Here is a 21974-nt window from a genome sequence, read left to right as displayed (position 1 = left end):
AACGCAGACTTCATGCCAGGCCTCACCGACCGACATTGATACCTGTCCTCAGTGCAGCACTCCGTGAAGAATGAGCTACCATTCCCCAAGAAACCTTCCAGCACCTGATTGAACTTATGCCTGCGAGAGTGGAAGCTGTCATCAAGGCTAAGTGTGTGTCAACACCATATTGAATTCCCGCATTACCGATGGAGGCCGCCACGAACTTGTAAGTCATTTTCAGCCAAGTGTCCGGATACTTTTGATCGCATTGTGTGTTTCTTTGGAAGGTACTTCCGCCCTCCTACATTTGAAGGTGTCATTGACAAGCATACCAACTTCCCTGTGCTTATCCAAACTATATCATCGGAATTCATTTCCCCTTTCACTTTTCTCTTCCAAAGTTTTCTTTAATTCCTTTCATAATTGCTTTGACGTCTGTGTTGAACGACAATTGTTAGCTACAACACTGGCTCACATCCTCCTTCAAACGAAATTTTGCTTCTAGACCTTCCATTTTCATTATTTTGTAGATGAATATTATTTGTATGTCTCTATTTTAACCACAATCTCCTAAGAATTGTGGACATCTTTTCCCGCGCTACTCTATCGACGGCTTTCTCTGGGGTCACAAATACTAGAAAGGCAATCCTGTTTCTTCTTCACTCTGATTTTCTTTACCAGTCGGAATTCCTTCTGATACCTTTCCTTCCTTAAACCTTACTTTCCTTTCAGTTACATGAAATTTTCTTTGTATTGTCCTAGTCATCAAGTTATAAGCTTGGTTACTCTGGTCGTCCCATAGTTTTCACATTACTTCGCTCGTGCCTACTTTAGTAAATTTAATTATTGCTCAAATACTGACTACATCTGTTGCTTATAACCCGTACCATTTCATTCAGTAACTTCTGACAGAAATATTTCCGAGTACCTCGAAAGTGTTTACTAATAGCTGTTGAGTGCTACCAGTTGGCTCGCTGATGAGTTTCGCTGTTTGTCTCTCAAGATGAGTAGTAGTTTTGGTAATATAACGTACTTCAGAGGTTAAGCAGGCAGAGCTTGGTATCTAGTAGTGTAATCCACAGTTAATTTCCAGTTGTCTTTGCAGTAACTCTGCAGATAAAAATGTCTTCGGAGTGCTTTTTGCGGCATTTGTCTTTAACTGGATGTTCAAACGAGATAAGCTATCAGTATTTGTGTACTTGATATATCGTCGTGTTTGTTCGATAGAGACTCAATTGTAATCTGCCATCGTAACTGCTGGACAAAGACTACATTTGGTCACATAGAAAACAAAGTCCATCGATGAATCTATTTTGAACTCCGCCAGTTAACCTACAACGTGACTTCGGACACGAAGCTGATCCCTTATTACAGTAACTGCAGAAATGTCCATGTGAATGTGTCTGAAGTGTGTTGAAAGTGGTGACTTCAGGTCATAAAGGGGTGGCGTGACCCCTGTTCTACACCGGACCTCATAGTTTTGCATATGGATCGTGTTATCCCATATGTAATTACTGTTACTTGTTCGATGGGCTTACTTTAACATGTTGTGAACGTTTAGATAATTGTCAGATTGCAAACCATTGTATGCAATTAGCAACTTTATGGAAGATCTTTCAGCCGTTGAAAGTAACAAACTTTTGTTTGGTGGCTATGTAAAATATTAGTCATAAACAGATTATAGAGTATGTGTGGGATTAGTGCGTACCATTCACAGTTACGTTATGTGATCAAAAGTATCCGGACATGCGATTAATTTTCACGCAATTTGGGTGCATAGATCCTGAGAAATCAGTACCCAGACAACCACCTCTGGACGTAATAACGGACTTGATACAACTGGGCATTGAGTCAAACAGAGCTTGTATGGCGTGTACAGGTACAGCTGCCTATGCAGCTTCAACACGATACCACAGTTCATCAAGAGTAGTGACTAGCGTATTGTGACGAGCCAGTTGCTCGGCCACCATTGACCAGACGTTTTCAATTGGTGAGAGATCTGGAGAATGTGCTGGCCAGGGCAGCAGTCGAACATTTTGTGTATCCAGAAAGGCCCGTACAGGACCTGCAACATGCGGTCGTGCATTATCCTGCTGAAATGTAGGGTTTCGCAGGGAACGAATGAAGGGTAGAGCCACGGGTCGTAACACATCTGAAATGTAACGTCCACTGTTCAAAGTGCCGTCAATGCGTACAAGAGGTGACCGAGACGTGTAACCAATGTCACCTCATACCATCACGCCGGGTGATATGCCAGTATAGCGATGAAGAATACACGCTTCTAATGTGCGTTCACCGCGATGTCGCCAAACACGGATGCGACCATCATGGTGCTGTAAACAGAACCTGGATTCATCCGAAAAAATGACGTTTTGCCATTCGTGCACCCAGGTTCGTCGTTGAGTACATCACCGCAGGCGCTCCTGTCTGTGACGCAGCGTCAAGGGTAACCGCAACCATGGACATGGAACCGATAGTCCATGCTGGTGCAAACGTCGTCGAACTGTTCGTACGGATGGTTGTTTTGTAAACGTCCCCATCTGTTGACTCAGGGAGCGAGACGTGGCTGCATGATCCGTTACAGCCATGCGGATAAGATGCCTGTCATCTCGACTGCTAGTGATACGAGGCCGTTGGGATCCAGCACGGCGTTCCGTATTACCTTCCTGAACCCACCGATTCCATATTCTGCTTACAGTCATTGGATCTCGACGAGCGCGAACAGCAATGTCGCGACACGATAAACCTCAATTGCGATAGGCTACAATCCGACCTTTATCAAAGTCGCAAACGTGATGGTACGCATTTCTCCTCCTTACACGAGGCATCACAACAACGTTTCACCAGGCAACGCCGGTCAACTGCTGTTTGTGTATGAGAAATCGGTTGGAAACTTTCCTCACGTCAGCACGTTGTAGGTGTCGCCACCGGCGCCAACTTTATGTGAATGCTCTGAAAAGCTAATCATTTGCATATCACAGCATCTTCTTCCTGTCGGTTAAATTTCGCGTCTGTAGCACGTCATCTTCGTGGTGTAGCAATTTTAATGTAATAGGGAAAGCTCTATCCTGCCAGGGAAAATCCTTTGTTGGAGAGACAATCTCTCACATATTTGATGAAAGTTTTTTTCCCGCAGTTATAGTTCAAGTTACAGAGTACTAAGAAAAGAAGAGGCGGAATCAGAAGTGTAAGATAGATTCGCTTATATTACATAAGAGAAAAAAATACCTTGCAACATGGCAGAACCGGCATTACGGAGGAGACGGGAAAGAGAAGTGTTCAGTATTTGGAATACAGCTACAGTTAGTGGGATAATATCAACTAGAGTGAATTATCAATAAAAATACTTAGATCATTGATTGTGTCGTTCAATGGAATTCATTACATACTAGTCCTTTCAATGAAGTGATCGTAGTTGGTTAAAATTGTGCTCACTCTCCCATTATCTTTTTGCGTGTAGATTTTCTGGTCGTTTCCGCGAGCAACCTTTGAGCAGCAAAGGTTATTTACAGGATGCTATGTAACATTTCCTCGTGGTAAAATTACTTGATGAAACTGGTCAAATGGAAATAGGATAGCATGATGTTTCATTTAGTTCTACAACAACGTCTTGAAACTATTTTAACTAAAGTCTTTTCCAATAGGTATTGCCAGGGATGTTTTTTACGGGATAACGCCAATGTACACACACGTTTCACGTGAACACGTATCAACGATTGCCTTAATCTCTCTTATCGTTGCAGGCAGATAACTTTCTTTCCAGCGTCAGCAGTGAAAGGTATAAGGTGCAGAAATGACTGGCAGAATCTGCTCGCGAACAGAAAATGAATCCGCATGGACGGCGAGCCTTCGGTTCCAGAAACACAGGCACTAACAAAGAGAAGTGATTTGTCGGTTGTATGAAAAGCCGTAACAGCTGCTGTACACTGAGCATCGCTATAGGTACCGCAAGCGGGGAACTAATCAGACGGAAACAGACTACTCCAAGAGAAAGAAACAATTTAGCCTCTCCTCGTACTCAAGCGTAAACAGGAGTCGTCCCAGATGCGGAGCGGGTGCGTCTGGACGCCATGAAGATCTCAGTGTACAGCCAGCTGCAGATGGTGGCTCTTGTCGATACTAAGGATGTGTGTCGCTTTGGACCGGAAGAGATTCTTCCTGTTTCTGGCGACTATTGACGTGGTAAAGACAGCCAGTCTTCCATGCGAGATGAAGGCAGAGCTCGCAACCTGTAGCATCGTCGATTGTTCCGACTGAGGAACTCTGGTGCAGAGCCGAGTAGAGGGGCTAAATCAGAGGCTACGACGGTTCTGAGTCCGTGTAGAATGCAGCTAGTGTGCTTTTGGGGTCTGCTGGATAGATCGTGAGTCCATTACACACAGGGGGTGGCTGCACGGGTAGTTTTTTTAGGTTGGAGGGTCTTGGGAAAAGTAGATAAAGGTTTTCAGTCTCAAAGAGTGCAGGGCAAACAAAGGACGACGGTAGATATTGCAACAACCGATGTTGTAGTTGTAAATCGTCGTAGCTGTGTTGGGAAAGAACCGGAGCTCCAATCGCTAATAGAAAGCATTGAAGCTAATATCGTTACAGCTGGCTGAAGCCGGAGGTAAGTTCAGCCGAAGCTTTTATTAAGGACCTAAGGAGTTCGGACAGGATAGGTTAAATACTATTGATGTCAGAGTGTTTATTGCTGTTAATATTAGTTTGTCTTGTAGTGAAATTTATGGGGAGAGTTCCTATAATTTAGTATGGAAAGAGGTTATACTTGGCAACCTAAATAAATTAATAATTCGCTTCTTTTACCGACCCGTCCCCACCCCCGACACAGATTTACTGAACAGTTCAAAGGACACTTGAGTGTCGTTTCGAACGCTACCCCACTCATACAATGATAGTTGGTGTTGACTTAAATCTACCCTCAATATCCTGGCGAAAATACATGTTTAAAATCGATGGTATGCGTAAAACGACGTCCGAAGTCATACTAAATGCTTTCTACGGAAATTGTTTTGAACAGTTGTTTCATCATTCAACTCGAAGTGTAAATGGTTGCGTACCCTTACTTACCCTTCTTGCATCCAATAATCATGAGCAAATAGAGAGCATCATGACAGATATTGGTTTTAGTGACTGCAAGGTCATTGTAGCGCGTCTGAATAACATAACATCCAAAGCGAGTCTGAATAAATCCAAATCCACCAAAAATAACCGCAAATTATATTTAATATAAAAATTCTCTTGACGTCTCCTGAAGAGACAGTATCCACTTCTTCCAAATTAGCTGTGTAAGCATAAATCAGGTGGGGCCGGAAATAGTATAAACAGCTCTTGAGATTTTGGTACTGATTCGTAATAGTACACAAAGCAGATAGCAACACTGCTGCAGAAGCAACGAAAAAGAGCATGCCAAATTTAAAAGATCGCAAAAACTCAGGCGATATTTTATTGAACCTCGAAATTTAGCCGGAATTCAGTGCGAGATGCTTTTAATAGTTTCCACAACGAAACCCTGTCTCGAAATCTGGTAGAAAATCCAGAGATCTTCTGATCGTATGTAAATCACACCGGAAGCAGGACACATTAAATACCTTCACTGCATATAGCAATGGTAACATTACCGACGCCAGTACAACTAAAGCCGAGTTATTAAACACGGTTAACCGAAATTTCTTGACCAAAGACCACGAAGTAAATTTTCCAAAAATCGAATCAAGAACTGCTGCCAGTATTAGTAACTTATAAGGAGATATCCTCAGGATAACAAAGCAGCGAAACTCTCGTAATAAAGGCAAGCCCTCTCGTCCAAACTGTGTACCAGTTAGATTTATTTCACAGTATGCTAATATAATAGCTCCATAATTAGCAGTTATAAACAGCTGCTTGCTCGATGAAAGATCCATACCTATAGGCTGGAAAGTTGTACAGGTCTCACCAATACTAAAGAAAGGAAATAGGAGTAATCCACTAAATTACAGGCCAGTAACGCTGAATTCGATTTTTAGTAATTTTGGAACAATAAATTACAACAGTACGAATTACCTCAAAGAAAAAAAATCTATTGACGTAGAACACGGATTCAGAAAATATCTTTCTTGTGAAGCATAACTATCTCTTCCTTCACTCGAAGTAATGATTGCTATTGACAGGGTATGTCGAATTGATTCCATAGTTCTAGAATTCTATTTGACACACTTGTAGTAAAGTTTTATGTGTGAGGAATATCGTCCCAGTTGTGCGACTGGATTCGTAATTTACTGTCAGAAATGTCACTGTTCGTGGTAATTGACAGAAAGAGTTCTAGTAAATTGGAAGAATATATGGCGTTGTCCAAGGGAGTGTTACACGCCCTCTGCTGTACCTAATCTGCGGGGTGGTTATAATTAAACTGTGGCTACTTGAAAAGGCCCGCCACGAAAAACAAGTTATCGTAGGACAATGAAGCACTTGTAAGGACATGCGGAAGAGAGGGAAAGAATAAGCCATGGAAAGAAACACATTTTAATTTCCACGTGGGAGGGTAACCTTGGTTAATTGCGTACCATGTTTACGTTTCGGATTCCAAGCGATGCTCAGTGTGACGACCATCTGCATCCACGACAGCCTGGAACCGCACTAGAGATCGCCGGACAACAATTCGCAGCCGTTTTCCGAATGGTGGTATATCGAATGGTGGTATATCCAGCATTCTCAGCCATGGCCACAGTAACTTCAACAATTTATGGCAGAATTAGCCCTCGGCCTCTCCCAGGAGCAGTCCGCAAATCGCCAGTTAATTCCAACTTCTGAATTATGCTCTTCAAACCCCCTGCGGAAGGAGAACCTCACCGTATTCCTTTGACGCATCAGTACTCGCGAAGAGTAGCACTATTGCTGTTGTTTTCGTAATACAGCTTTACGAGTAAAGCTCTGCTTACCTTGTCCGGATCCATGTTAAAGTCTGCAACTGCAATGCACACTGATTTTTGGTTCAACCGTGCGTCGCCGAAACTGTACTGACGCTCACGGATGCTAGTATCCGTACGGGAGACAGAGGGCAAGTCGTGGCACTAAACACTGCGATACTAACAACACAAATCTTGCACTCCTATGAAGTTGGGTACACACAAGGTAAATAGTTTTCTCTCTACACTGGCTCAAGCAGCGGAGGTTATGAATAAACCACCCTGGAAATGAAGGATTTAGGATACCATCTGACCAGCCCTTTTAGAGTGCTTACAGATGATGCTATGATTTGCGCACTATTAAAGTCTTCAGAAGATAAAAAAATAATTGCAAAATGATGTAGACAAGATATCTGTATGGTGCGAAAAACGACAATTGGATCTAAATATCTACATCTAAATCGATACTGTGCAAATCACATTAAAGTGCCTGGCAGAGGGCTCACCGAACCACCTTCACAATTCTCTATTATTCCAATCTCGTATAGCGCGCGGAAAGAATGAACACCTACGTACCGTACGAGCTCTGATTTCCCTTATTTTATCGTGGTGATCGTTCCGCCCTATGTAGGTCGGTGTCAACAAAATATTTTCGCATTCGGAGGAGAAAGTTGGTGATTGGAATTACGTGAGAAGATTCCGTCGCAACGAAAACGCCTTTCTTTTAATGATTTCCAGCCCAAATCCTGTATCATTTCTGTGACACTCTCTCCCATATTTCGCGATAATGCAAAACGTGCTGCCTTTCCTTGAACTTTTCCGATGTACTCCGTCAGTTCTACCTGGTAAGGATCCCACACTGCGCAGCAGTATTCTAAAAGAAGATGGACAAGCGTAGTGTAGGCAGTCTCCTTAGTAGGTCTGTTACATATTCTAAGTGTCCTGACAATAAAACGCAGCCTTTGGTTAGCCTTCCCAACAACATTTTCTGTGTGTTCTTTCCAATTTAAGTTGTTCGTAATTGTAATACCTAGGTATTTAGTTGAATTTACGGCTTTTAGATTAGACTTTATCGTGTAACCGAAGTTTAACGAGTTCCTTTTAGCGCTCATGTGGATGACCTCACACTTTTCGTTAAGTAGGGTCAACTGCCACTTTTCGCACCATTCAGATATTTTTTCTAAATCGTTTTGCAGTTTGTTTTGATCTTCTGATGACTTTATTAATCGATAAACGACAGCGTCATCTGCAAACAACCTAAGACGGCTGTTCAGATTGTCTCCCAAATCGTTTATACAGATAAGGAACAGTAAAGGGCCTATAACACTACCTTGGGGAACGCCAGAAATTACTTCTGTTTTACTCGATGACTTTCCGTCGATTACCCCTCTGACAGGAAGTCGCAAATCCAAATAACTGAGACGATATTCCATAAGCGCGCAATTTTACTACGAGCCGCTTCTGTGGTACAGTGTCAAAAGCCTTCCGCAAATCCAGGAATGCGGAATCGATCTGAAATCTCTTGTCAATAGCACTCAGCATTTCATGTGAATAAAGAGCTAGTTGTGTTTCACAGGAACGGTGTTTTCTAAACCCATGTTGACTGTGTGTCATTAGACCGTTTCCTTCGAGGTAATTCATAATGTTGGAACACAATATATGTTCTAAAATCCTGCTGCATATAGACGTTGTAATTAAGTGGATTACTCCTACTACCTTTCTTGAATTTTGGTGTGACCTGTGCAACTTTCCAGTCTTTGGCTACGGAGATTTCGTCGAGGGAACGGTTGCATATGATTGTTAAGTATGGAGCTAATGCATCAGCATACTCCGAAAGGAACCTAATTGGTATACAGTCTTGATCAGAAGGCTTGCTTTTATTAAGTGATTTGAGTTGCTTCACTACTCCGAGGATATTTACTTCGTCTTCTTTTTTGAAGGTATTTCAGAAGGCTGTTTTCAGTGAATCTGCTTTGGCAGCACTGTCTTCGATAGTATCTCCATTGCTATCGCGCAGAGAAGGCGTTGACTGTTTCTTGCTGCTAACATACTTCACATACGACCAGAATCTCTTCGGATTAAGGCTTCATACCCTTTTAATTTACCGATTAAATATTTCAGGAGAAAATCAGCTGTTCAGCCCAAATATTAATTCTCGAGATAGTAATGAACTAAGACAGCTACCGTAATTAGACGTATGTGGATCCGATTGTGATTAACAGTTGTTTCTCGGCTACGTTGTCGCGTAGTATTGAAGTTCGACGCTTCAGTATCTTCTATTAGCCGCACCGCTGGGCAGCTGTGTCTTGGGGCACGAACGGCCTTCAACTCGCTACGTGGCCATGACCAACGAGGCCACGTCGTGTCTTCTAGTAACGATACAGTTCGCGTCTGAGACGTGATCACCTCGCCCGGTGCTCATGTCGAGCCCCCCCCCCCCCCCCCCTCCATTGGACTCGCATTCGGGAGGACGACGGTTCAATCCCGCGTCCGGTCATCCTGATTTAGGTTTTCGTGATTTCCCTAAATCGCTCCAGGCAAATGCCGGGATGGTTCCTTTCAAAGGGCACGGCCGACTTCCTTCCCCGTCCTTCCCTAATCCGATGAGACCGATGACCTCGCTGTCTGGTCTCCTTCCCCAAAACAATCCAATCCCTCCCCCCCTCCCCCCTCCCTCCCTCGCAATCCCTGATTAAACTGTTTGCTTGTGAAGACTTTTTCGGCAGAGATTCCTTTAACGGATTTTCAACGTTTTTTGAAGGAAAGTCATAGCCACATTGTTGTTACTGCAAATAAACCAGCTGAAACTGTAATGCAAGAGTCTTATAGAAAATAGTACATGAGTAATCTACATATATCACATTTACAGCTTACGTTAAAAGATAATAAATTATGTTACTACACTTCTGTATTACTATAAATTTTTGTAACTGAATGATTATCATATATTTCATAAATTCATGACTAACAGCAGGTGCGGAAGACATCAAAACTTGTGTTAGTAGCTCCTAGGTGATGATTTATGACAGTCTTAATAACTCAAAGTATGTTCTGAGAGATCTGATATGTGCAGATTTTTTTCAGTTTAAAAAGCTATTTCGTGTCATGAGCCCTTAGTCAGAAATAAAACTTCCTTTTGCTGTCACTCTCAAAAAAATTGCCCCATTAGCCTTGTCACTGGATATTAAAGACTTTAATGAATTGACTGTTACTTTTTTAGAAAATAAATTTGTTCTTTTCTTTCACAGTATGGACGTCAACATATAGAAATAGCACAGAAAGACCGCCAGGTGAGCAGAGATAACTCAGATGATGAAGAAGAGGAGGAAGAAAAAGAACAAAAAGATGTTTTAGAGGTTAAAGAAAACTGCAATAATGTGTGCAATAAAACACCAGAAAAGAAAATGAATGGGGTGATAAGCAATAATTTGATTAGCAGAGAAGATCTCATCCTCGCGCCAGATCCTGTACAGAACTACAAAGGCAATAACAAACAGGAAGAGACATCCACTGCTCCTCCTGTGAGTAGAAACAAATCTTACTGACTGTTTTTCAAATCAGATTGCTGTGCAACATTAAAAAATAATTACTGTCTTTACCACAAGAAAATAAATAATTTTTAAAAATAAACTTTTTCTTTGTGCCACAGTTTTTCAGCATTACATAAGTGATGTAAGACCTTGTGAATTGGACTAACAGTGCAACAATTACAATTTCAGGATCTCATTCGAAGGAGATCATTTGAGACGCTGAAGAGGGAATTTCAGCTTTCAGATCTCCTTGACTATGTCAAGGCTGGAGTTGAAGCAATAATAGAAGATGAAGTTACACACAGATTTGAAGCAGAAGAACTCAAGGTGTGTTATTGAACTCTTAATGACTATACTTTTTTGTCAGATATTTTATCTTAGTAGCAATGATGATGTCCAAATGAGAATTGGTGATATTGGGAGGGAGGAGGGGGAATTGTAAAGAGTACTAGATAAGTATTATAATGCTGCTGTAAGTATCTTTTGCCACACAGCATAATGTGTTCTGTTGAGTGTAGATATAAGTTTAAAGCTGAAGACAACTGCCCAGCATTAGTAGTTTTCTACATACTGATGTTAGGATCTACATAAGCATGTATACTGTACTATGAACCAAAGCATTTCCTTAAACAGATATTTACCCCTACGGCATATGAATATCTAAACCATATTCAGAGACAAATTTTGTATGCTTATTAACTATACCTGTACTGTATTATTATTTCATTATATAAATTGTTTTGTTTGCTGTGGAATTAATGTATACAGACATTGAACTGTGGTTCAAAACTGCCAGCTCAATGAGGGTGGTGCTATAGGACCTAAAATTTCATACTACATAAGTGACTGAAATTTTTATGTTCAAAGTTCATTTCCGTACTCAGATTGATGCAGGGTTATGATAGTCACAGTTTTCAGTGAACTGAATCAAGCTGTTATTCTTATGAAGTGTTTTTGTGCTCTTTCTCAGTTACTTTGTGAGTGCTGTCAAACATCTAATTTTGAAGTGTGTGAAATCAATTACCGTTGTTGATATTTAGACTTGCTCACGATTAGATAAGTTAATTAGATAGTTGATTTCACTTGTGAATAACCTAAATCATTCATAAAATAATATGTGATCATGTTGAGTAGAGCAGTATATGTATTGGTATAGAAGAAAGTGTGGATACAGGCAAGGCATGGTGATGAGCACTGGATTACAGTTGTAAAAAAACATTTAAAGGGGGAGAGGTGCTGGAGAATGGAGAAAAGGATGCCTGCTGTTGCGATGGAGTGTCTGACCAAGAGATGAGAATTAGTCAGTCATCAGGGGAACTATGTAATGGAAAAATATCTTTATTTCAGATACAAAAGTGGAATGCAGTATCAGTATGCCAAAAAACTTGTTTAATAGTAATTCAGTCAAAAAGTGGAGGAAAACCAGACAAATGGAACAGGAGAGGATGAAAATAGTAGCATTCCTATCATTGCAGTAATCTGATTTTTAACATGTCATGTCATGTAATTAAATCATATCATTTATGTGTGCCTCAACAGAAAGGTTTCTTGTGCTATTGTGGAAGACAATTGCATGAAGAACATGAAGTTGAAATACTTCTTGTCATTAATTAAAGTGCATAGGTATTATACCAGAATAATGAAAAAAAGCACTGTTTGTGCCCTGCACATCTTCGTTTTGATTTGTACTATTATTATTTCATTAGCCTGTACTCTAATTGACATAAGATGTACTTGTGTTTCAGTCCTGGAATCTTTTGACACGTACAAATCAATACTATGAATTCATCAGCTGGAGACTTACTGTTATTTGGATGGCAGGATTCTTTGTCCGCTACTTCTTTCTGCTGCCTCTACGTGTAATGATTTGTTTCATAGGGGTAAGTCATTTGGAACAGTGAATAAAATAAATTATAAAGAAAATAACTTTCCTTACTTTCACCCATGTAGTAAGAAGGCTAAATTTTCATGTAATTTCAGTTCTATTGTTTACTGACATTTATGCATAAGAACATTTAAATTAGAAAAGTACAGCATTTTAGTAAGCTGTTTGCTTCTCTATTTTGGGAGATAGTTTCTTTTAATGTGTGTGGTTTCATAATATTAATATGCAAAGAAAGATGTTCAGTTACACTGAACTGCTTTGTATAATTTTTAATTATTCATTCTAATATTCCATGCAGCATTTGATGTTCAAATTCACAAAACTGATCATTTGGATAAACAAAGTCCTAACAGTAGCTGTGGAAGGGTTACATATTGCCATAATTTAATAGAATTTTTTTCTTTTGTGGTAGGGCTGTTATATTCCCCCACAATTCTATTTCTTAAATTGTGTGGTTTCTGTCTGCTGGAGTATACTCAGCCTTTTGCATGTACTCACTGTTGTTATGCAAAAGTTTGACTTAAATTAGTTTGTGCTCAATGAAGTTCTTATGCGGTGTGGACCAGATTAGACCAGCTTTGTTAAATACAGTACACAAACATGAATTCATGAATTACCAGTGATCTATTCCACTTGTGACACTATTTAATCTTTTGCAGTATATTTCCATTTTGTAATACCATTAATTTTAAGTATTCTAGAAGTATTTTACTCTGTTTGCAAGCTCAACGAGATTAATTCTGCTTCAGGTTGAATTATTTATTTTTACTAAATTGCTGAGCCCAGACTTGTTATCAGAGACTTCGTTGTGCAGTTTCAGTTGAGATGCTGTTTGATGTAGTCAGTCAAAAGCAAACATGAGCTGTAGTTAAGAGTGTGTAAGATGTTAACAAATGATTTGTTGAAGAATTCTTTCATAAGTAATTATACTTCAGAGCTTTTTCTGTTGCCTGTTTTCTCTTTTTTTTTTGTTTTTTCCTTTATATGGTGTGGAAGCTTCCATAAATTTCTAGGTGGATCACAATTTGAACAAAATATTACAGTGGAGTTGGAGTCTCTAAATTATCACTTAATTATGGTATATTTCAGTAAAATTGCTAGATATTGTCATTATCAGCAACTGGGGTAATTTATTGCTATCAGGAACTTAGTCTTGTGCATACAAAATATTGCCAAAAATTATCCTGAACATTTAAAGAAACTGTAGACAAATGACTGGGAGAATATTGGGGAGAGGGGAGATCCTACACAAAACAGATTTTTAACCTAAAATCAATAATTCATTGCAGAATATTAACCAGCAATTATTTGATTTCAAGGAAGCATTTGATTCAGTAGACACAGAAATGACAGATAAAATCATTAGAGAATTTGGTGTTAAAACAAAATTACCAAATGTAATTTATGAAACTCTAAAATTTATATCCAAAGTTAAATTTATGGGAGAAGTATCTCAGGTATTTGAAATAATATTAATATTATTTTTTTTTAGACATGGTGCAGTTTGTCACATTTACTGTTCAACATTGTTTTAGAAAAAAAGCCTGTGAGGATCTGGAATTTGGAGCTCAAAATCACAAAATTGATCTAATAAGCCTGGATAGGAAAACAAGTGGTATTTAGGTAAATTGCTTGGCATTTGGATGTGTTACTGCAATACTTTAAGAAAATGTGACAGAAAATTTATTGAAATAAATCTTCTGCAAAAAATAGCGAATAGATCTGGTTCCAAAATTTAAGGTGAAAAAACAAAATTCATGACAAATATAAAAAAATGTGTCAAAATAAATATGTAAAATAGAGCAGTTTAGTAAATTTAAATACCTTAAAGAACTATACAGCAGAATGGACTAGAAAAATTTACAATGGATGTAAGAGTTGATAAAATGAAAAAAATGCATGATTTGACAATACAAATTTATAAGAAATGCATGTCTAGAAAAACAAAACTATAACACTAACAAAGTGGTAAGACCAACATGTTTATATGCATGTAAATGCTTAATGATGAAAAGTGAGCTGGAGCAATAGAGGCACTAGATACTCAGATTATTAGATAAAAATGGGGGTAATAAAAACTACAGCTGATTGGAAAATTAGAAGTAGTGAGATCTATGAAAGTATAGAGAAAATATCAGATGTAATAGTAAAGCAAAGATTAATCTCCTTTGGAGCCCTCCATGGACTCAATGAGAACAAGCTAATGAAACAAATAGTCCTGCATTTCTGGAAAAAGAAATAAATAATAGCATGGATTACAAAAATGAGAAAAGAACTAAATAGAAAAACATCAAAGAATCAGAAATAACAGAAAGTAAGTTTTTTGATACTAAAATACTATGGTTTTCTAGGCAGAAGAAATAATAAATTGGTAACAATGTGGACAGAAGAAAGGAATAGGTAACATTGGTAGAAGATGGAGGACTGGAGAAAAAGAAAGAGGAGGAACTGAATTGAGAGATCCTAGTTGGTCAAAATAATAATAATAATAATAATAATAATAATAATAATAACAATAATAATAATAATAATAACAATAATAATAATAATAACAATAATAATAATAATAATAATAATAATAATAGAAAAAGGAAAAAGAAAACACTTCATGGCAAGCACCCGTATCATCTAACACAGCCACACATCGATCAAGACGCATCCAACACATGGCTAAGAAAAGGCAATATATACAGTGAGACAGAAGGATTCATGATTTGCAATACAGGATCAAACAATAAACACCAGGTATTACAGCAAGCATATTATTAAAGATCCCAATACCACAACAGATAAATGCAGACTTTGTAAACAACAAATAGAAACAGTAGATCACATCACAAGCGGATGTACAATACTAGCAAATACAGAATACCCCAGAAGACATGACAATGTCGCAAAAATAATACATCAACAGCTTGCCTTACAACCTAAACTTTTAAAACAACACGTTCCTACATACAAGTATACACCACAAAATGTACTGGAGAATGATGAATACAAATTATACTGGAACAGAACCATTATAACAGATAAAACAACGCCACATAACAAACCTGACATCATACTCACCAATAAAAAGAAGAAATTAACACAACTAATCGAAATATCCATACCCAATACAACAAATATACAGAAGAAAACAGGAGAAAAAATTGAAAAATACCTCCAACTGGCTGAGGAAGTCAAGAACCTGTGGCATCAGGATAAAGTTGACATTATACAAATTATACTATGAACTACAAGAGTCATACCACACAGTATCCACCAGTACATCAACACAATACAGCTACATCCAAACTTATATATACAACTACAGAAATCTGTAATTATTGATATATGTTCAATTACCCAAAAGTTCCTAAATGCAATGTAACATATACCGTACAGTTAAAAGGAAGTCACGCTTGATCAAGGTCCCCGTCACTTTCCATTTTTAACCAGACATAATGTCTGAGAAAGGAAAGAGTAATAATAATAATAATAATAATAATAATAATAATAATAATAATAATAGAAAACCTAGTGTCTTTATAACATGGAGAACCATTAAATATGAAGGGTCTGGGAAAGGAATGAGCTAATTCCAGTTTTGTAAATTTTATGGAAAATTAATATTTCTATTTAAATATCTCACAAATCTATAACATTTGTACTTATTTTGCTATGTTAAAAACTGTAAATGTATAACAACATTATTGCTTATTTATTGAAACTTGATGCTACGTGTTAAGAAACCAAGTAAGAGTAACTTATTCAATGAAAGAAGGGACTGATTCCATGGATCAAAGTAGCATAAACATCGCTTTCTCCTTTGTTACTGGAAATAAGAATCAAACTATATTTAAAAAATAGTACAAGATTGCATACCCTGAGAACTTCAAGCAATAGGAAGACTGTCATAGTATTCTTGTGCTTCTGAACCACAAAAAAAATCAAAAATTGCAGATCCTGGCATTTCTTGTAGTCTTACTGGTAAAAGAAAACTGTCAAATCACTGTAATCCATTGGATTCTACAGCTGTATGAGCCAATTTGAAAATGTGCTGCTTATAATGGTATTAACTGTTGCATCACATAGCTTCCAGGGCCTGTTCCTGTGTTTGCCTCCTAGTATCAATAGGAACATTCCTGGTAGTTTGAAGACCAGGTGCTAAATACTGAATCTTACTTTTGATATGCCTTGCATTGTAATAAATGCCTAACAACAACTGAAAACTTCTTTCACTCTATCGCCTATTTGTTCTCTAACTCACATTTGTCTTTACTACGCCTTATATTGTTGTATTGGAAATACAGGAGTGAGACCACATAATAAGCACCTGAAAATCTACGGATTCCATTAAGTTTAATTCTTTTCAAAATACTTTGCTTTGTATCTTCAGGCATGTCAAAATGTTGTAACTTACAGTAGCAGTTGTTTCACATCTCATGAGACATTAAGTTAATGATTTTTTAAAATGTATATACCAGAGACATACAGCTATGCTTTTCTTTTCTTAATTATTTCATGACCTCCTTCCAAACTTTCACTACAGGCAACACCCATATCAGTATTTTCACAAAATTGCAGAAACTCTAGTACATTATATAAAGACCTGTACACAGAAGCTTAATGTGCCAACAGCACACAGAATCACAATAATATTAGACATCTGTTTGTCTGGGCTGTAACCTAAATTATTATTTACTTTAAATACCTGGCTTTTCCCACAATTTCAAATGGACTAAGCTCTTTCTCCCCCTGTACAGCTTCTTTGTAACACTGATTTTCAGTATGAGAGAGATTATTTTTGGTCATTTATTGTAGTAGGAAATATTTCATACCTTCCATATTTTCATATACTAGTGACAACTCAAAAAATAGAGAAATGAACTTGGCTTTCTTCATGGGACCTTTGTATTTTCTGATCAGTTTGCATTTTTCTGGGCGTAAGAATGTGAGCTGGGAATGAGATACTTGATGTGAAGTAAGTCGATTGGGATTTCAGTAGGTAGTAGAATCATAAGAAAGTCAGTTCAGTGAGATGATGATCATTTAATTTTTGCTTTAATTTTCACCTTTCCTGTTTGCCTTAATGATTAACCTCCCAATGTTTAAAAAATGAAGTTGATATATTAAATCAAAGCTATAACCATTGAATGAAAATAGATATGCTTATCTTCCATGACCTCTGAATTAAGTGCATAAAAATACTTTGCTAGAGTTGTCTTTAGAATAAAACATTGATATTCATTAGAACAATTCTGAGCAGTTTTAGAGGAATATAAAATGTTAGTATTTTTATGATATTTATTGTTATCAGAAAGGACTCTGATTATTATTAACCTGCAATAACCTTTTTTCTCTAGATATGTTGGATGCTGTCATCAACTGGGGTGCTAAGTTTTGTACCAAAGTGCTGGCTGAAAAACTGGCTTGTTAACCATGCATACCGTATAGCATTTCGTATCTTAGCATGTTCTTTAACTGTCGTCTTAACATCTCATAACATTCAGTACCGACCTAGAGCAGGGGGTGTCTGTGTTGCAAACCACACGTCACCAATAGATGTTGGCATACTTTCCACAGAGACAACATATGCTTTGGTGAGTTATAAAAAATGTTCTGCAGAGATTTGTGGGCCATTTTTGGGTATCATCAGTTGTTTCTCAGTTGCTTCCTCTCTTCTTTGGCCAGGCTGTTGCCTATCATGAGATGTCGTCTTCTGTCCATACTCTTCATGTTTGTGTGTGTGTATGTTAAGGCCTGCAGCAGGTGTTTGTTAGCTTCTGGTAGCAGACCCAAAAATCTCGTAGTAGCTGTAGCAATTCTTCATAATTCTTCCCCCCCCCCCCCCCCCCCCCCAGCAGCCCCCCCCCCCCCCCTTTCCAATTATGACTTGGGGCCTGTACTGAGATTTGACTATAGTGTAACTCACTTTCTGTGAATTTAGTTTAATGACTCTCCTAAATTGCTGCTGAAGAGATATTTGAAACTCCATTCTATCCCTTTCAGAAGTAGTCAAAGCATTTTTTGTCTTAGTTGTTTGTTTCCTTAACATTAGAACTTTTAATTATAAATTCACTATTCCAAGAAATATTTTTAAAAAATGTATATAATTTACTTCGAGGATTTATAGAAATTTGTGTTACTTCTAAGAAGTGTGTAATTTTCCTTCTGTGACACTGTTGTGTGGTGTGCAAGATGTGTTGTGTGTTGAGTTGTAGCAGGATATTGCTTCCTTTATTTCAGGTTATGTGGTTGACAGCTTGTACAGCTGTTGTGGGCTATGTTCCTGAGGGTCCATTCAAGCGTTGGCTCAACCATCGTGTTTCCATAATGTGCTTTGGTGTTTTGTCCAGTGCTCTGTCATCTGTGATTACCTACCACAATCCAGAAAACAGACCTAAGAGTGGAATATGTGTAGCAAATCACACGTCTCCAATTGATGTCCTCGTCCTAGCTTGTGATAACTGCTATGCCTTGGTATGTCATTGTGGAAATATTACCTTTACTGGTTTCTTATTGTGACTTTATTTTTAAGTTTAAATTGCCTTTTGCTTTGTTTAGTCATATACTTCATAAATAAAAGTAGTTGAAAATATTTTAAGGAACTTACTTTTAAATAAATGGGCTGAGAAGGCACAGTCGATGTATCAGCAGTGGCTCCTCAACCCAAAGTTTTATCAGAAGTAAGCACGAGCCATGAAAACCTTCAGTGCCTTGCTAATGGAAACCTGTGTTACTACGAATTAACTTACATTATAAACTGCAGAACAGGAATAAATAAATCTGGTTATAAAAGTGTAGTGTGTCAGTATAACAACTGATGCTGTACTTGATGAGGTTCTCTTGCTATAACAAAATAGTTTGTGTGCTGTATGACTGTCACAGACTCATTCTGCTGAAGGATGAGTTCTATGTTATATGCATTATGTGCAAATTACTGCCTTGGTAGTAACTGTAGACTGACAGACAAGAAGTTCTTAATCAGATTAGTGTTGGAATTAATATTGCTGTACTGTCACCAATATCTGTGCAAGGCAAAGCGGGGAAGCCTGGAGTCGTGGGGAAAGGGAAGGTATTTGACAGACTACCTTTGTTGGTTGGATAAATAATACATTACGATGTTGTGCACTTTATAGCCCATTTAGAAATGGTTTTGCGTGTGCAACAAAAGTAAAAAAAAATTGTAAATAATTCAGGAGTAAAGACAGCTGACCAAATAGTAGAACCATAGTTGTCGGCGTGCACGTACACCACTGTTCTGAATACAGTTGATATTTGTGGCCACTTTCCTTGGTTGCTAACAACTACTTCAATTATGTTTTATGATAAAACATAACTGAAGTCCTTGTTCTGAAGCTCAGTAAACTGTATAAACTGAACATGACTGTGCGGTAATTATTTCTCCTAGAAAAAATTAAAACTAATCAATTGCCACAAAAATATTACACACGCCTGCTGCTTGGGCAGTTAATTGTGCCAGCTGAACACAAGATACTGGGTTTTACAGCTCAGCAGGTGGACTGGGGTGAGAGCTTGTCTGTTGAGGTGGCTGGAGGGAGAAAGTGGTGGAAGCAGAGGTTGAGGAGGCAGTAGGTGTGTGGAATTAGGAATGTGACATGAGGATACCAGAGTTGGAAAGTTATTTGCTGCTCACAAAGTGTGCACTCTGACTCCTTAAAGGATTCATCCGAAAGCTAGCAGAGTTTCAATTTTTGCCTGTAGAACTCAATTTTTCTATTATTCAGTGAGTAGTGTCCTTTACTCTTAATATTATTTATGTTCTGCCAGAACTTTCTTACCACAAGTAAAAAATTAATGTGCTCTTAACTTCTCATCCTAGTGATAGCTTCATAAAATGCCATGTAATGAACAGTAAGCATCAGTAGTCTCTTAATGAAATCACACCCTCGCATATAGACACTTATTGCATTCCTTAAAAGGATATAACCTGTAGCCAGATTGATATATCTTTTTAGTCAGAGATTTCCACTACATTTTGAGTAAGCCTGTCATTGTCTGTATAACAGAAAAATGTAGCTATTTTATTCAGTCATTTGTTGCTAAAGTTAGTTTCTTTGTTGTGAATACTTTGCATAACAGAAGTATGTTGATGTAACTGCTAAAGCATGAGTGGGAAAACTACACATTGCAGGAAGTGTGTTTTTCCGACATACAATGGAACAATGTAGGGAGTAAATGAAACAGCTCACCATATACTTGAGGCATCGATTGTTTGATAGGCACATATGCAAGATTTAAACATAAACAATATTTCAGAACTTAGTTACGTATCTAATGGTCTTTGTGTGCATGTTGATCACTTGATGCCTCAGCTGTGTGGTGAGTGGTTACCTTTATTCATTGTGTTATTTGAATTCCATCCAGCATTTTCCAGTATCAAATTGCCAGAAAAAGTATATACTAACTTTGCAACCATCCAAAGACAGACACACAGAGTGAGTAGTGACAAACCTATTATTCAGGAATAGATTGTGAATCACATTCTTTGAAAGTAGCAGTTTTGTCATACTGGTACACAGGGAAAGTGGAGCTATAAAATCGCATGATGTTTTACCAAGGTGTATTGTCATCTGTTAATTTTTTCCTAATTTGTTTCTTTCTTCTGATTTACTCAAAATATAGTAGCATTCTTCCAGTTTTGTCAGTCTGCTTGTAAATGACAGTGTAAAACTTTGTATAAACAGTGGAAAAGCATATCAGCAGTAATTTTCTAATTAACTGAACCAAGCTACCACAGTTCACAAGAATTTGAGACCTGATGGGGAATAGAATATGGAAATTAAAATTTAATTTTTAGCAGTATTTAGCTTTTCTATGAGTGTGTACCTTCAAAATGCATTTTGAATTTAAAGAATGGTAATCTTAACAATGCCAACAACAAGGAGTGAGAAGATTCCTAAATACCAATACTCCATGTTAATACTATAACAAAAATCCATGGCGTGACTTGGCTTGGTATGGGTAAATAACTTCACACCTGGTAGAATTAAACAAAGTGTTTGCAGCTTTAGTTTTAAGATGAGGGTCTACACTTACAACTTCAAATAAAAACTTTACTTCATAGTTAGAAAGATGATCTGTGCACATTATTTTAAAATAACTCTCTCTCTCTGTCTGTCTGTGTGTGTCTGTGTGTGTGTGTGTGTGTGTGTGTGTGTGTGTGTGTGTGTGTGTGTGTCAGACTTTGTGGTCAAAATTTAGTAAATGATAATGAGTTTACTTTAGTTCTGTGTGAAGTGAAATCCTTACAATACTTGTACTCACTGTATGTCGGAAGTAATCATGTAGATATACAATGTACCAGATAATGGTAATTTTTGGAGTGCAGTGATGTGGATATGAGGAATGTCTACTAACTTTCCTTTACTTCTGTATAATGTACTGTCATTGCAGATTGGTCAGAGGCATGGTGGTTTCTTAGGACTCCTCCAGCGAGCTTTAGCGAGAGCGTCCCCTCACATATGGTTTGAACGTTCTGAAGTAAAGGACAGAGAAGCAGTTGCAAGAAGGTATACCACACCATTAACAGCACCTGTGACAAAAATTTATTTACAGATGTTGCCTTAATTACCAATTTTGCTCGTAGCAGAAGTTCGCCGCATATGTATTTTGGAACAGATTTAAAAGTTTCTGGAAAATTACACTCAACATTTCGCAACCTATTAAATTCATGGAATTAATTAGGTT

At 37.9% G+C, this 21974-nt stretch overlaps 1 protein-coding gene across 2 annotated transcripts in view; it reads left to right on the top strand.

Moving 5' to 3' along the window:
- Positions 1-21974, top strand: part of LOC124619418 (glycerol-3-phosphate acyltransferase 3) — a 203626-nt gene that overhangs the window by 158506 nt on the left and 23146 nt on the right. For both annotated transcript variants that reach the window (XM_047145787.1, XM_047145786.1), the window contains 5 exons: positions 10112-10384; positions 10583-10720; positions 12139-12273; positions 18510-18743; positions 21681-21796. In XM_047145787.1, coding sequence (XP_047001743.1) covers positions 10112-10384; positions 10583-10720; positions 12139-12273; positions 18510-18743; positions 21681-21796 — 896 coding nt within the window. The remainder of the gene's footprint in view (positions 1-10111; positions 10385-10582; positions 10721-12138; positions 12274-18509; positions 18744-21680; positions 21797-21974) is intronic.

Source organism: Schistocerca americana, chromosome 6, assembly GCF_021461395.2.
Source record: "Schistocerca americana isolate TAMUIC-IGC-003095 chromosome 6, iqSchAmer2.1, whole genome shotgun sequence".
In the NCBI taxonomy this organism is placed as follows: domain Eukaryota; kingdom Metazoa; phylum Arthropoda; class Insecta; order Orthoptera; family Acrididae; genus Schistocerca; species Schistocerca americana.
Note: the sequence above shows the minus strand (reverse complement) of the source record. Positions and strands in the feature narration are given on the sequence as shown.